Source organism: Malania oleifera, chromosome 7 (genome assembly GCF_029873635.1).
Source record: "Malania oleifera isolate guangnan ecotype guangnan chromosome 7, ASM2987363v1, whole genome shotgun sequence".
Lineage (NCBI taxonomy): Eukaryota > Viridiplantae > Streptophyta > Magnoliopsida > Santalales > Ximeniaceae > Malania > Malania oleifera.
This window is the reverse complement of record NC_080423.1, coordinates 108,824,409-108,841,459: the sequence shown is the minus strand read 5'-3', so window position 1 is coordinate 108,841,459 and position 17,051 is coordinate 108,824,409. Positions and strand designations below refer to the sequence as shown.

General features: G+C 34.6%; 1 protein-coding gene across 1 annotated transcript; it reads left to right on the top strand.

Moving 5' to 3' along the window:
• The first annotated feature begins 4,097 nt into the window (after nucleotides 1–4,097).
• LOC131160683 (CBS domain-containing protein CBSCBSPB5-like) lies at nucleotides 4,098–16,847 on the top strand. The gene is made up of 15 exons (XM_058116540.1): nucleotides 4,098–4,454; nucleotides 4,549–4,713; nucleotides 5,789–5,957; nucleotides 6,178–6,310; nucleotides 6,403–6,573; nucleotides 6,689–6,767; nucleotides 6,906–7,019; nucleotides 7,198–7,264; nucleotides 7,522–7,627; nucleotides 7,710–7,768; nucleotides 14,020–14,129; nucleotides 14,218–14,351; nucleotides 14,690–14,775; nucleotides 14,867–14,956; nucleotides 16,328–16,847. The coding sequence occupies exons 2-15, from the start codon at nucleotides 4,583–4,585 to the stop codon at nucleotides 16,502–16,504; spliced, it is 1,626 nt and encodes a 541-aa protein (XP_057972523.1). The 5' UTR covers nucleotides 4,098–4,454; nucleotides 4,549–4,582; the 3' UTR covers nucleotides 16,505–16,847.
• The last annotated feature ends 204 nt before the right edge of the window (nucleotides 16,848–17,051 follow it).

The window sequence follows — 17,051 nt, the reverse complement described above, 5'->3', positions numbered from 1 at the left end:
TTATGAAATGTTCGGCGCGAGGCCATATTTATGAAATTATGAAAGATGCTATAATATTATATACTATATGTTATCAGAATCCGGATGTTAGTTTAGTTCAGTTTAGGAGCACGGTACCGTAACTTATAGATCAGATATCTATGATTAGATTAGTGCTAACCACCCCATAAGGGGGTGGGAGATGGATAGTCGATGTGACTTTCAGTAGAGTGTGGACATCCACCTGACAGTTCGGACCAGGGTGTGGCGGGCCCATCGTACTTACAGACATTTTTGACTCGGCAGTGGTCGGCCAGCCATTGTCGAGTCCTGCCTTCAGGTTTCACAACCCGTCATGGAGGGTAATATATGACATCAGCTAGCTATTCATCTTTAGTGTGTTTTCAATATTATCAGTTATAACATATGTTTTATGAATGATATGATTTATTAGCATATGACGATTCAGTATATTATGATGAATGCTTATAGATATATGAAATGTACTGTATATGTATAATTGCATTAAATGTTCATGTTGTCATACAACTGTATTTAGTTTATTTTCCCTTACTGAAATGTGTCTCACCCCCAACATTAATTAATTTTTCAGGAGATCTAGAGAGACCGGCGGGTCGAGGCCGCCATTGAGTTAGTGATATTACCCCGTTAGGAGGGTAAGCAATGTACTAGGATTAGAATTGTTTTGATTATGTGATCTTAGATGTATTTTGAAATATTTTTGGAAGAATGTAAATAAATACAATATTTTGGAGAATATAGATAACTCTGGTATTATGTAATATATGGTGTGATGAATATGATTATTTGTACTATTGTTTAGGTTTTCGCTGTATATGTCAGGTATGTCCCCGTTACCTATGGGTTCGGGTTGACCATCTTATTAATTATGTTTTATTATTTGATGAGTAAGCAGGTCATTACACATGCTAGATTAATGTCTAATAAAAATATGAGGGAATCATAGATTGTTAGCCAAGGATATATCCCAGTGATAAAGGTGTAAAAGAATGATTTACTAACGTAGGTCACAGACTATTCGTAAAAACTAGAAAACAAATATTTAAACTAAGGCATATGATTTCCCCCAAGGCAACTATTCATTCAGCCTTGACTTAAGCATCGAAAAGACTCTTGGGAGGTCATCAAAATCTCTTTCCCTCTATCTTTATTTTTAGCAAGTTCTAAATAGTTCAAGTTATTGGCCATCATTTCGTGTCAACAAATAAGTAGAATATTATAATAAAATGATAGTATAGTAAATACATATACAAAGAAATAATGATTTAGAAAAAATGCATTCATCATCTAAAACAAAAAATCAATTGTGTTATTTTATTATGTTTCATTATAACAACACATTTATATTATAAAAATTATGTACCCAACAAAAGACATTCCATGAACCATGTAGTCTAAAGTTTCACGAACTTTTAAATATCTTTTTTATCCATTCAATTCATAAAATACCCATAATCAAAGAAGCCTTCAATTCAAATTATTTTGAATGCATGCTCTATTAGAATTACTTTCCTAGACTCTTGTGCTCAAGATGAGTATTGTTTCATGCGATTTTTTTTTCCTCACCAAGGCTAACTCTTGCAAATATAAGATTGCAGGATTTGGCATAGTATATATCCTAATGTTATTTTAATTAGGTTACTGAATTTTACATTCCTAACTTTTAATGATGATAATAATTATATTATATACACAAGATTTTGTATAAAGGTTAATTCTTAACTTATCATGAATGATTATAAGGCTGATTAGTCATTTTTGAGTTTGGTGCCACTTGGAGAGCCAGAAAGGTTCATTCAAGTTAAAATTTTGAGCGATATAAATAATATTATGTGCATTATTTTAAGGTGCACCAAGGTATAATAATAACAATAATAGTAATTTCTAAAAATAATCTTTAATGTATATAATATCTTTTGAGAATAATAATAATAACAATGATGAAAACAACAATATTATTTGTTTAGTATCGTAATTATTAGAAGGGACGTAATACATGATGATTGTTGTTATTATTATTATTATTTTAGTGAAGAAGGAGCAATTTGTTCTAAAGCTAGCAATGATTTCGCTATACTTTTATCCCTTGATTTGAAGGAATTGCACTTTTTTTTTTCTTTTTCTTTTTGCAACTTGGAGGGGTAAAAAAAACTTATTTAATAGGATTTATTGACAATTTTTCTAAAGTTTTTTTATTTTTTTATTTTTTATAATCCGAAAACTTCAGTCACCATTGCGCTACTTTAGACACTATAGTACGGCACCAAATCGGGGTGAAAATGCCCACCCATTGACTAGTGTATCTTAATCAATATTGACTGTCAAAAATGACATTGCAACTTGATTACATGTTGCAAGCTCAAATAGAAAAATAAAAAATATTAGGAATAATTCAGTTGTGAAAATATTTTTTATTTTTAAATTTTTAGTTTTTTTAATGAATTATAAATTTTTTATTTATTATAATTTTTAAAAAATTCATACAAAAAAATTTGAAAGTAAAGAGTTTGTTTAAATGTTTAAAATGATTTTTATTTTTATTTTTAGATTTCAAAATAATTACCAATAAAACTTATTTTTAAAATTTTTAAAATTTCTATAAGAAAATATTCATAGATTTGAATTTTGAGACTTGAATTTGGATTTTGTATGAATTTAGAAGAAATTATATACATAATTCACACAAATTAAAATCCAAAATCTAAATATCATGTCCTAAACTAAGAGTTAGAAATATAGAAAAATAATAAAAAATATTTTAAATATAGAAAAACAATAAAAAAATATTTTTCAAATTTTATCAATAAATTAATAAAAATAAAATAAATAAAATGTCATATTATTTTATGTGTTTAATATTTATAAATGACGAAAATCTTTCAACGTCTTCACTTTCCAATGCTTAAATAATTATCGGAGGGCATTGAATCCAAATAATTTATAGTATGCATACATACGTGCCCATCTTGTTTAAATATAGACCGGAGTAAATCAAAATTTACATAAATATATATATATATATATATATTTGATATCGAGTTTCTTTATGTAGATGCATATATTTAAATGTAACATTCTTTCGTACTGAGAAGGAATTAATTAAATGTAATTAAATTTTTAATGACCTGATGAAACTAATAAACTTTCGCAATCAAAATTAAATAAAATTTCTCTTTAAGATCAAACAATTTAATCATATATGTTAATTTTTCCAATCAATAATTAAGTAAGATAAAACACTTAAATTGAAACGATTTACATGATTTACTTAGTTTGATTCCACTATCTTATATGCATGTTGAACTCAATATTTTGAAGAGAGACGATTTAATCTCATAAAATCATATTGAACTAGTATGAGTCTTTTGGAATTTTCTGAATCTTTAATTACTTGTCTTTGAAATTTGAAATTTTATCTTCTAAATTTTTGCACAATTTTTGGAATATGTTTTGGAAAATTTTGAAATTTATAAATTTATAAATTTATAATATTTTTAAAATATTATGAACCGTTATGTAATTTATATAATTTCCTGATTTTTATCTTATATGAATTTCATGATATTTTCTAAAATTGATAAATTTTAAAAGAAAGTGATGAAAGATATAATGTAATTTATTATCTTAATTTTTACTATTTTATGATTTGTCGATTATGAATTTTATGCGAAGGATAATATTTTTAAGTCTTTTCCATTGGTTTGCTTGTTTAAAAATAAAATAAAACTTTAGTTGGATGAATGATCTTGTCTAAAAAAAAAAAAAGGAAAATCAACTTAGAATTTATTTTCATTACACTTTCTTTTGATATTAAATATTATTACAAATAATTTTTTTAACATAATTAAAAATTAAGAAAAATCAAATAATCAACCACAGGAAGCACGCTCAACCTTTTTGCATTTCCTGCACCCGATCGCAGAGGATTAAGACTCCCAACACAAGTCACTGTCATTGACGGAGGATTTAAATGTGCTTTTGGGAGTTTGGAAGGTCACAAAAGTCAAAATGCAAATTTTTGGAAGCCTCAGAAAATCACCTTTCAAAATGGAGCTTTTCTGTTACATTCTGATGACGTGGGACAATTCTATTGGCTGTTCTCCCAGAACCCGTAAAAATGCCTCCATCAAATTGAAGACTCGCTACATATCCCATTTTCCTAGGGTTTCCTCTACTTTCTCGTTCGTCGGTCGGTGAATTTCCCGGAAAAATCAAGGTTTTCCCGTCAAAATCCCGACGACGAGTGTCCGTTCTCCCATAACTCGCCCCTAATTCTTCCCGACATTGCTCTGCTGCTCGCAAACTATCCGGCGCTGATCCGTCAATCTTCAGTGCTTGATTCGTTGACTTTACCTCGTTGTTTCAGCTTGAGTTCTTCTGGCATGGTCGGGACGGGGCTCTAATTTGGTGCAGCTTTGGTTGATTTTCTATTGGTAAATCATTTGTTTGGGTTTTCATTGAAATTTCGTTGTTTTCGCTGTTGGTGTGTTTTTATGGGCTTTTGTTTATGAACGATGTTCGTTGCAGGAGTCGGAGATTTTTGCGTTGTTTGTGCGTGAAGATGACTAGTCAAGGCGGTTCGTCGAGAAAAAGCTTCAATTTGTCGCACTCGTCGTTGCAGGGGAAGAAGAAAGCTGCCGAGAATGGAAGTTCTGATGCTTCGAAGAAGTCTTTTACATCTTCTCGTTCCATGTACGTTAGATTTTTCTTTCTATCTCTTTCTGTGTAATTTGCTCGTTCAATTGTACGGTATAAAATTTATTTTATATTACTTTTTTCCCTGAAAAAAGGAGTTCGAACACATGCCTTGTTTAATCGTTGAGAAGTTCGAATCTTGAGAAGCTATTGTAATGGTGTCCTGTTTAAATGTTTGATGTCCCGCCCCCCCCCCCCCCCCCCCCTCTCCTCCCTCTTCCTTTTATTATGTTTTTTAAAGGAGGCATAGTGAGGAAAACGTATTAGGGTGGGAGATAAATGGGGTTTTTATAATGCTGGAATTGCTAGCAACTGGGAGTCCTCGCTTAACGAAGCCTAAATGAATATCGATGGATTTTTCTTTTTCTGTTTGGGAACTCAACCTTCCCTTCTTTAGATGTGTATAGTTTTCTATGAATGGTAGAATAGTCAAAATGTGTGCTTAAACTTTGAAAAACAAAAAGGTCTTATAATGCATCCTTACAGTACTTAACAGTACTTTTTAGAGGCACTATCATTCGAAGCTTAATGGTTGTAACCCGAGTTAATTAAATCAAGATTGTGGATATCACCTTGCAATCCCAGAAAGTTATCAATCACCTTGGGCTACATAGTAGCTCAATTGTCAATGCCATCAGGTCAAACCAAGCAATCATTCAGAATCTCATACATATGTCTAATGTTTCCAGCCTGCAGATAAATTTCCTTTGTGTTTGTCTCCAATTAGGGTAGTTTTTTTCAGTCTTTACTTCTGATGAATGTTGGCTGCTGGTGGATTCCCTGCAAGTAGGTAAATTGGAGACTGGGAGTTTAACGTGTTGGAAAGGTTGTGTGGATTTATTTTTTTTGGTATTTTTTCACAACTGACCTTTTGAAACTTGTAAATTTTGTTAACAACTAGATCATAAATGCCATGTCTTGCTACTTCAAGTTACAAACTATTTTGTAATGCCACAAGCATGCCCACTCACACAGCAACACTCGTGACATTGCTGACACCTCAAATACATGAAAACTAAAGTCCGTTTGTTGAATGGTAGTCACAAAATTTTATGTCTCCACTTGTATTCAGGGGACTAACTGGGGAGCGGACGGTAAAGAGACTGCGGCTGTCAAAGGCTCTGACGGTGCCTGAAAATACAAGCATCAATGAGGCTTGCCGTCGAATGGCTGCCCGTAGAGTTGATGCTTTATTGTTAACTGACTCTAACGCATTACTATGTGGAATCCTTACAGACAAGGTTTGACAAGAGTTGCTTGTTTGGGACATTTCATAGTAAATGAAAAAATGCTTGTGCACTTGTGTTTCTACACTTGACTAAATTGTGTATATGTAATAAGTGGTGTAGTTGTTTGGTATGCTTTTTTCTTATCTTTTTTTTTTCTTTTTTGGGAGGGCATCATTTCTGTGCCACATTTATCTGAAATAATTTTGATGAGCTTCATAACTTCTTGATAAAGGATATAGCTACTAGGGTTATTGCTCGTGAGCTTCATCTTGATGATACACCTGTGTCCAAAGTTATGACAAGGAACCCAATTTTTGTTCTCTCTGACACACTTGCTGTGGAAGCCTTGCAGAAGATGGTGCAAGGTTACTAGTCATCTGATATGCACATCCTTTTACTTTATTTTTGCTGTCTTACATGTTTCAAACTGAATAAGTTCCTGGTTTTGTTTCTTCAGGAAAGTTTAGACATTTGCCTGTTGTGGAGAATGGAGAGGTAATTGCTTTACTTGATATAGCTAAGTGTTTATACGATGCTATTGCTCGTATGGAAAGGGCAGCTGAAAAGGGAAAGGCAATTGCAGCAGCTGTTGAAGGTGTTGAGAAACATTGGGGGACATCTATATCTGGTTGGTGGAGATGGCTTCTTGAAAAAAAATTCTTTATAATTCTATGTGGGCATTATACCATTGAAACATATTTATCATTTTTTTTTAATGGTGCCAATTGTTTGTCCACCAACAGGTCCTAATACATTCATTGAGACCCTTCGAGAGCGAATGTTTAGACCTTCTTTGTCTACAATCATTCCTGAGAATTCAAAGTAGGTAATATCTTTTTTTGTATGATTGTGTGTGGTTTATATGTGCTTACTCAGTATTTTTTTTGTTGATAAAATGGCAAATTTTTACCTACCATAATATATTTGAATTTACACTTATCTGAGCCTGGCACTTTTCAGGATTGTAACAGTCTCACCAACGGACACTGTTCTAATGGCAACAAAGAAGATGCTAGAATTTCGATTAAGCTCTGCAGTTGTGACAGTTGAAAATAAACCACAGGGAATTTTAACGTAGGATTTTTCTTTAAATCAAATTCGCATTACTATTTGTTTAAAGGTTAAAAGGAAGAAACATTTAAGAGCAATATTTTTAATTATGGTGATATAGCTTGATAATATTGTAATAGATATAGAATGATTACTTTCTAATGGATATGGATTACAATTAGCGTCTTTTACTATTTTTCAGTTCAAAAGATATCTTGATGCGGGTGATAGCACAAGGTCTTCCTCCAGATTCTACTTTAACGGAGAAGGTATATGTCATTTTTAGATGGCCAAATATGTTTTTTAGACCTTCCTACATAATGTTTTAAAATTAATTTCATTGATTGTTGTGTCCCTTCTAGAACATGCTAAAAGTGTGTGAGTTTGCTTCTTATGAAATAAAAAAAAAAAATTTAAACTTTGCTCTGGATTTTAGGAGTGTAATAGTTTATCTTAGTTTGCTTCTTAAAAATAAATACAAAACTAGTATTGACTTTGGAGCTTCATGCTCTTGATTGATGTCTAGGTTATGACTCCAAATCCAGAATGTGCAACGGTTGATACACCCATCGTCGATGCTTTGCACACCATGCATGATGGGAAATTTTTACATCTTCCTGTAATAGATAGAGGTAACTTTTGTTACAAAAAGTGTAAAAGGTTTTGTGGAAATTTATGATTTATATCACTCATATTTTTGATGGCTGAACACAGATGGAAACATAGTTGCCGTAGTTGATGTGCTCCATATCACTCATGCTGCTATAGCTACAGTAAGTCAAATTTATTCCTTTTGGAACCATCTAATCTGCTTCTTTGAAAGATTTGCTTCTTCAAATTACATTGATCTTGCACAATTTTGTTCCTTGACAAATGCAGACAGCTGCTCTACCAGAACTGCCAGGCACAGAGCAGTTTCCATGTCAAACTGGCAGGGACAGATTTTTAAATAATCATCTTCTTTTAACTGTTTCAGTTCACATTTCCCTGCCTGTTATTTAGTAGTTATCTAAAATTGAAATATTTGTGGTCTGCCTCTTTCTCAGACCCTGCATATGCGGGAGCTTTGTGCATTGGGCTGTCCTTTTAGTATAACATTGAAAGATAAATTCAGGAATGAACATATTCACGGTAAGTTAGGTGTAGTTCCTATGGAAGATAAGATAAGAGAAGGACGATTCAGTTGATATGGACACTTGCAACGTAGGTCACATAGTACGCCAGTGAGTAAAAGTGAGTTAGTTACTGTGGGGGGCAGTAGAAGGGGTAAGGGTAGACTTAAAATAACTTGGGAGGAGATAGTAAGGATTTAATATCCCTGAATCTGTCAAAAGAAATGGTCCATGATCGCATAAATTAGTGGAAAAGGATTCATATATCCGATCCCACCTAGTGGGACTTAAGGCTTGGTTTTGTTTTTGTTGTTGTTGTTGTTTAATATTCTCCAAATTGTTAAAAAAACCTCAACATTGATGTCCTATATTACGCACATTGCTACAATTTCTGACCTTCTATTGTAAATATTTTTTATGGATGGATTTTGCAGCACAATTGTTTTGAGCAGTGCTACTAGTAAATCATTTTTGTGTTTCCTTTGTCATTTTTGCCCTTGAGTTACGACGGTTTATTAAGAAAGAGAGAATGAAGAGGCTGGCCTTACTCTGAACTGGTAGGTGAAGTAATCATAGAGCCTCTACAATCTTAATCTTCTATGCCACTCTTAGCATGTGGTTCCCAATCCATGGGAACTGGAATGCAGCACGAGTAGGAACCCCAACTGAACAAGTCCAGTGTTTGGGTCTCGCATGTTGGGAATCATTCTGTATACAATGTAGATCTCGCTGCTATACCTAGAGTGCCATTTCTGAAATCCTTATTTGGAAACCCAAGAGGGAGAGGGGGGGGGGGGTCTGGGAATGACAATCTAGGCGAAAAAAGGTGGGTTTTTAGGCCTTAAAATGACAATATTGATATTTTATTATGATAACGGAAAAAGTACCTTATGTATGCTAATGATTCAAAGTACCTTACATGTCCTGATGGTTCTCATTCCTGCTTAAATATCTCAAACACATGAGTGCGAATGAAATGGGAACAACTAGACCAACATTGCTAATCCCATTAATTTCCATTCTGGATTCCATGAGGCCCCAGTGGTTTTGGGCTGCAAGGGATATATTTGCATTAATTAGCAAAACAAAGCAATAAGGAGGCATTTGGTTCGTGGTCTGAAAGATATTTCCTATGGAATGAAATTCCTAGGGATCTCATTCCTGGGAATGGATCCAATGGGATGTTTGCCTCTTGGGGGGATTTTTTTTTTGGTTTGTGGTGGAAGCTTCCTAGGAATGTAGATTCCCATGACAGTATTGTTGGGCTTTTGTGGAGCCTAGTTATGTCTTGATTTGGATGACGACCCGAACTCTATTTAATTAGAGATTTCTATCCTAAGACTTAGTCCATGAAGCGAAGGCTTGGGCCGTGCCCATTCGGAACGGAACCCTAGGCGCAATATATAAAAGGGTGCTTTCGGGTGATTAGTGTTTAAGTGGTTGTATCCGCGAGAGAGAACGAGTGCGAGAGAATTGTATCGCCACACTCTCTGTGCTTTCTTCTTGATAATATTGAAATCCCTGCAACTCCGTGGACGTAGGCAAAATTGCCGAACCACGTAAATATTGTCTTGTGCGTGTGATTGAATTTTTCTTTGGCGTTATTCTTTCTCTATTTGTTTCTCACAGGTTTCGGGAATTTGTTCGTATATTCCTAACAAGTATTTGGTTCAACATGGGAATTGGAGCAAGCATTTCAGAAGATGATTATCATACCCTTGACCTATTTTCAACCAGAAATATGCTAAGAATTGAACCTAATTAAACCCATGCTTAAGTTGGAAACTTGGAAATAATATTTTCTGCAGCTGTCCTTGGAAATTTGTTTCACATTATCATCACTTTTTATCCTGAGTTATAAGGTTGGTAAACAGGAGACAATTTGTTTTAGAGAGACCTTTGGGTTAGGAGGCTCCTCTGGAATGAGCTTTTCCCTGTCTTTTTTGTTTTATTTACTCTCTAACACGCCAGTTTCTAATTTTCTTTTAACTTGGGGGTGTTGGAATTTCCACAATGTATGTACTTTAAGTAAGAGAGAATGATCTTATTCTTTTATTGAATGTGGGATTCTTTCCATATTTCTTTGGGGAGAAAAGCAAGAATTTGGGGTCTGGATTCTTATTAGGATTATTAGTGCAATTATTTTTTCTTGAGTTGATTCATGCTTACTAGATCTAACCCAATTTTCTTACTTTCTTTTATAAAGCTGAAGTTTCTTTTAAGATAAAGGCATTCTCTTGGACTATGATTCCCAAGAAATTCAATACTAGTGATTTGCTTCAGGAGAGGAGGCCAAATAAAGCACTATCACCTAATGGATGTGTCCTTTGCTTTAGGGGTAGGGAGACTTGCTTACTTTTTGTTCTTATTTTGCTCTTTCTTTTGGCAATTGTGGAGCAAGTTGTTTGGATTTTTGGAGATGGGGCTTATCTTTCTTTGGCTGATTTCTATGCCTCTAATTTTGGAGGCTTTGAGAGTGAGAAGGGGTGGAATTGTTGACAGCTTTTTGGTGATGTACAATTTTTGCCATTATTTGGTGAAGTTGCTTGTAGATGAATGCAGAATTTTAAGGGGTTATTCTACATTAAGTAACTTGGTGTGGGACTGAGTGATATATCTTGTGTCACTGTAGTGTTATCTGGATGGTTTTTTAGGAGGGGTTAGCTTGATGACATGCGAAGAGATTGGATTGCTTTGCTGAAGTTGGGTTATCTTATAGCTTTAGATAGTTTTCTTTGGTTTCCTTGTTAATTGGCTTGTTGAAGCATGCCTTGATCACCAAGATGATTTTATTATCTTTTCTTTTGTTGTATTCCCCTTTTTTTTTTTTTTTTTTCCTATTAAACTTCTTTTATTATCAAAATAATATTTCCCAAATATATTACCAAGATTAGCCCAACATACAATTTCTTACTCAATACAATTGTCTAGTCTACTAAATAATTTTTCTTCTCGATAAATTTAGATTGCTAGGCAACTAAGTAGTCTGAGTAACTCCTCAACCAGGAGTTCCACCTGAGGAAGCAGGAGCCGCGGTAGCTGCCGAATCTTCTACTGGTACATGGACAACTGTGTGGACCGACGGACTTACCAGCCTTGATCGGTACAAAGGACGATGCTACCACATCGAGCCCGTTGCTGGAGAAGAAAATCAATATATTGCTTATGTAGCTTACCCCTTAGACCTTTTTGAAGAGGGTTCCGTTACTAACATGTTTACTTCCATTGTGGGTAATGTATTTGGGTTCAAAGCCCTGCGCGCTCTACGTTTGGAGGAATTCGCAGATCCTCTTCAAAAAAATATAAGTTGCTGAAAAATAGGAATGTCAAGGTGGACGAGTGGTATAACTTTAGAAGATAAATTATGAAATGAACATATTAGTGATAAATTAGGCATAGCAACTCTAGAAGATAAGGGAGGGGCAATTAAGATGGTTTGGACATATGCAACATATGCTAAATCTTGGGAACTTGATTGGTGTGGTAAAGTGACCAGGCACGCTATCAGGAATAAGCCAGGTTTGTAGTTCTGTGGTCTCCTGAATCAACATGAAGAACCAGGAGATCAAAGCTGGCAAGATGCCCCCGAGGAGTAGATGAAGGCAAAGACTGTAGTACGGTTCAAGGAAGGGGTCAGTCGAACCGAGGAAGGAGTCGTCACAAAGGTGGAAGATTTGTCGAAAAGGTCAAGACAACAAACAAGGTTGTAGCCGCCCTTGAGTACTAGAAGTAGTGAGCTAGCTATTGTTAGTGGCAGAAGAATGGGCAGGGGTGGACCTAAAATACCTTAGAATGAGATAGTAAGGAATTAGTGGCCCTCAAATTGTGGGAAGAAATTGTTCACAATCGTGTAAATTGGTGAAAAAGTTTTCATCTAATTGATCCCACCTAGTGGGACTTAGGGTTTAGTTTGTTGTTGTTTGCTTTTTGAAGGTTTTTGGGACCTTAATAGAAATTTGTGCATGATCATGATTTTATACCACCAAGGAAAATATAATTCCTTATTTCCAATATTGCATGTCCATTAATCCTCTCTTCTAGTGGTTTTCCTTCGTCTTTTTGCTTTTACAACAAAGCAAGGTGTTAACTTATCTTACAAGAATTTCTTATGCTTGTTCGAGGACACTTAAGTTTCTTGGTGAAAAATAAAATGATTAAAATACAAAAGGTGGAATTTTTAAAATGAATTTTATTTTTCTTCTATTTATGAGTCATATATTTGTATGAGAATTTTATTTTTCTTCTATTTATGAATCATATTTGTATGATAAAACTTTGGGAAAGGTAACTGAATAAACATTGAAGCTAGAAATGAAGATATCAAAAAGTCAATTTTGTTTTATGCCCTAGAGATTAAACTGTTGAGGCTATATATCTATTGATAAGATCAGTTGAAAAAGTAAATGGAAAAGAAAGGGATTTGCCCCTGGTTTTTGTTGATCTAAAGGAAGCTTATGAAGGTAAGTAAGACAATACTATTTTGGGTTCTAGATAAGAAGAGGCAGGTAGTAGGTATATAGAGGCCATTAAAGATATGCATGATGGGGTGATTACTAATGTTTGTACTATGTATTGTCTTGCTATACATATTAGATTCTAGCATGAGGTTTCTCAAATATGTTTGCGGACAATATTGTCTTGATAGATGAAATTAGAGGTGGAATTGACTCTGGTTGGAATCTTTAAAATTTACATGTTCTAAACTAAGGAAAAGCAAGAAACTATGCATGAAATGCAATTTCAGAAATTTAAGAGAAACAACTTGAAGTTTATAGTCAAGAATCCCTACTATTAGATTTCACTTTTTTGAATCAATTATGCATGTAGAAGATGAAATTGAAGAAAGGATGATACAATGAGAGAAAGCAGGTTGGTTAAAAAGGGGAAGTACAATTAATATGCTATGTGATTGTGGAATACCCCTGAAAATTTTAGGGCCTGTATGACTAACATGGATCAGATATTTTTTGTGGAATGGGCAGTGTACACTGCAGTAAGATTGGAGTTTGCGTAAAAATGAGAATGTTAAGGTGGGTGGATGATTGGTATTACTCTAAAAGTCTAAAGGACAAAGTAAGGGATAAAGACATCTGTAGTAAGTTGATACTTGATAAGGCAACAGAAGGGTGATTGGTGCACTTACAATACAAGTCAGACAATGTGCTAGTGAGGGTGTCTTAGTTGAAATTGGCGACTGGAAGAGTAGGAGGCTAGAGATGTAGTGAGAAATGATTAGATGACACTACTATTTTTGGAGGGTGTTGCTTTAGGTCACGTGAAGTAACAAAAAATGATTTATGTACCCCACTTTGTGAAAAAGCATGTAGATGTAATATGGGCAAATTAGTTTTTATTTTCTCAAAACCCCCTTTTTTAAGTGCTTGACCACTCCATTCTTGATTTCTTGCCTTGTCAACTGATACAAAATTACTAATTTGTGCTGTCAAAGGAATAAACTTTTTGACAGTTTTCAATTGTCTATTTGGTCATAATATTCTAGTTTTATCCTTTTGTTTTTGACTAAAAGAATTACACAACTATGAAAAAAGGATAAAAAATATTAAAAAGCACAAAACATAAAATATAAGTCTTTAAACTACCTTTAACAACTCACTTTTTCATAAAATTATCTGACACCGACTTTGTGATCTACTCTATAGTCTATCTTCATTCTCTTCCTCCGTTTTTATCTCTTTCTCTCTCTCTCACACCCCATCTGTAACTACCATTTCTTTTTCAACCCCCTCCTGGTGCACATGGTGATTTTTTCACTTTATTGCTGTTCCCTAGTTGCAGAAGTGCGCTGTTGGAATGGTTGAATAGTGATTGTCAATTGGATGGTTTCAAAAAAATTTCATCATCCTTATTCTTCCTTTTAAATTTGAGGAATTTTCTTACACTATTTTGTTTAGGTGGGAAGCACTGCCGGAGTATCGAATGAGACTGCCAGCACAATGATGCAAAAGTTTTGGGATTCTGCCATGGCATTAGGATCTTTAGATGATGACGAAGAGACGCGAAGGTTGCAGGCTCTCTTTTTTCTAAATATCTTACTGTGTTTCTCATATATGATTTGCTTATTTTCTTACACATTGCTTGTGATATTTCAGTGAGGGTTCCTTGAAACTGGCTTCTGAAGGAACAGAGACAGGGAGATCTCTTGCCTACCCTTCCTCAGGCTTGCCCAATACTTTTGGTTTCAAAATTGAGGATAAGAAGGGCCGAATGCATAGATTCAATTGTGGTATGCTCTTTATTTTGCTTTACTTTTTAAAGAGGCATCCCATGAAATGGTTGTGATTATGCAGCCATCGACTTTGCATATTTCACTTATGCTGTTTTGACTCAATCCGGGAAATGACTCTTTTGAAGCCCTTAAGTTTCTGGAAACTAAATTTGTCCACACTTTAATCATCCAAAAGTTTATTTTATATTAAAATTGTTATTTCTTTTCATTGCATTGAATCAAACCTTAATTCCAGCAGATTTCTTGGTTGAGACAGCTGATGTGGAGTCTGATTCAGTATACAAATTTTGCATTATGCATTATAATTGTCGATTTGACTGGTTTTCTGTTTGCAGATACACGAAGTTTGACAGATCTCATAACTGCAATTCTTCAGAGGCTAGGGAATGACATTGACCGCAATAATCTGCCTCAAATTTTGGTATATCTTAAGATCATTTTGCATTTATTTTTGTTGGCTTGATTTCTTGATATTTCCTCAACCTCTGGTTACTGATGATCACATTTCTCAGTATGAAGATGAAGATCATGATAAAGTTGTACTCTCATCGGACAGTGATCTAGCAGCGGCTGTGGACCATGCAAGATTGGCTGGATGGAAGGTATGATTAATTTTTCCTGTTCTTTTTTTTTTTTTATTCAGATAAATTCAGGGTTCCTGTTCTGTATAGGGAAGTTTACATCTGGCGTTAGATTGGCAGTCTCAAATTTACATTATAGGATACATATGGAAGTTCTCTGGTATGTTTTTTAAAAAAAAGGAAGTATTAGGTATATCGATGTCACTAAGGATATTTAGAATGGAGTAATGACTAGTGCTAGGATATATGTGAAGAGTCTAGGGAATTTCCAATCACAACAAGTGTGCCTCAAGGATCTGTTTTAAGCCCGTATTATTTTTGCACTGGATAAACTTACTAGGAATATCCAAAATAAGGTTCCATGGTGTCTGTTGTTTACTCATGATATTGTCTTGATTGATGAAGCTAGGGGCGGGATAGAATCCAAGTTAGAATTATGTAGAGTAGCTTTAGAATCTAGAGGTTTTAAGATGAGTAGATTCTGATACTTTGGATCTATTGTACAAGCTGAAGGAGAAATTGAAGATGTGATACATAGAGTTAAAATAGGTTGGGTAAAATGGAGAAATGAGAATGTTAAGGTGGATGAGTTATATACTGTTAAAAGATAATTACTAAAGAATGAACGAATATGCAGTAAGTTGGCATAGCTCCTTGGAAGATAAGATAAGGAAGAGGTGGCTTAGATGATTCTAACATAGGTCAAGTAGTGCACAAATGAGGAGTGAGCTAGTTACTGTGAAGGGCAATAGAAAGTGTAGGGTAAGACCTAATATAACTTGGCATGAGAGAGTGAATAAGGATTTATACCTAAAATTATTAAGGAAATTTGGTAGAAAAAGATTCATGAAGCTGACCCCTCCTAGTGGGACTTGAGGCTTGGTTTGTTGTCATCGTCGTTGTTGTTCCAGTGATCATTTTTCATATTCCATTTTTGATAACCTCTAAATTGTGTTTTGGAGGTTGAAGGGAGGGAATGGAAGGAAAAGTTGAAGAGTGGGAACACTTACATTTTCTGGATGTTTTATTCAGTTACAGAAGGAAATAGGACAGTAATCATTGAACTCACTAAAATTCCCCTATTTGGTTGGTTTGATTTTAGGGATTTCACTTTTCAAAGGGAAGGGCCAGAAACTAAAAAGCCACTGATCCCCTTCCCCTTCTAAAAAATAGGACTCTGAAATCAAGGTGTAACAACCTTTCTCCCAATTTCTTCTCACCTTCCTCTCCCTTTCCTCGTCAATATAGTGTAAATATCTTGTGCCAGACAACCCACTGCCCATTTGATATTGCATTCTACAAGGATCATAGCATTTTAGCTGACATTTTTAATTTACAGTATCCATGGATTTGTTCAATCAGTAGATCCTGACATATGAGTGATGATCACAGGGCTTAAGACTGCATCTGGATTATTCAGGAAGTGGCTGGACAAAGGATTCCAGGTCGGGAAATTTGGATTATGCTCATCAAGATGCATGGGCTGCAGCATACAGTGCAGTTGCAGCCGGGGCAGCCCTTGTTGCCGGTTTGGGTGTATTAGCTTATTTGAAGAGATCCAGCTACTGATATTTTTACTCATGAAAATTTTCCGACAATTGTATATGATTTCTCCGAAAGCAGCATAGTTTTCTCTGAATGAAAATGCCATACCAAGATTGGTTTTGTAGGGCAGATCTTGTGCTGTTTGTCTGCTTTTGTACAAGTGTATGTATACAGGGGAATTTTCATTTTTGGGTTGCCTGCAATTGCATTTGTTTGCTCATGTGATGGATTAGGCCATGCATTCCTTTTTGGGCTGGGTGCTTGGGGCCTCTTGAATTCTGGACATTTGTGTATAGAATAAACAATCTGGTGCCATATCAAATCTGCAGTTGATTTTTAATTCAACTCTGGAATCCATTTTGTTTTTCATCTTGTTCTTGCTAGTATTTTTTTTTGTTTTGCTATGTTTTATAATACACACATGCGCGCGCGCGCACACACACACACGTGTAAATTAGCATCTAATTTTTTGTTAAAATTTGTCGGAACTTCAAATTCTCTAATTTTCAAATGCATAATCCCAAATCTTAAATCCTAAGAGCCTGAGTTGTTTTTATGGGTGCATTCCTAA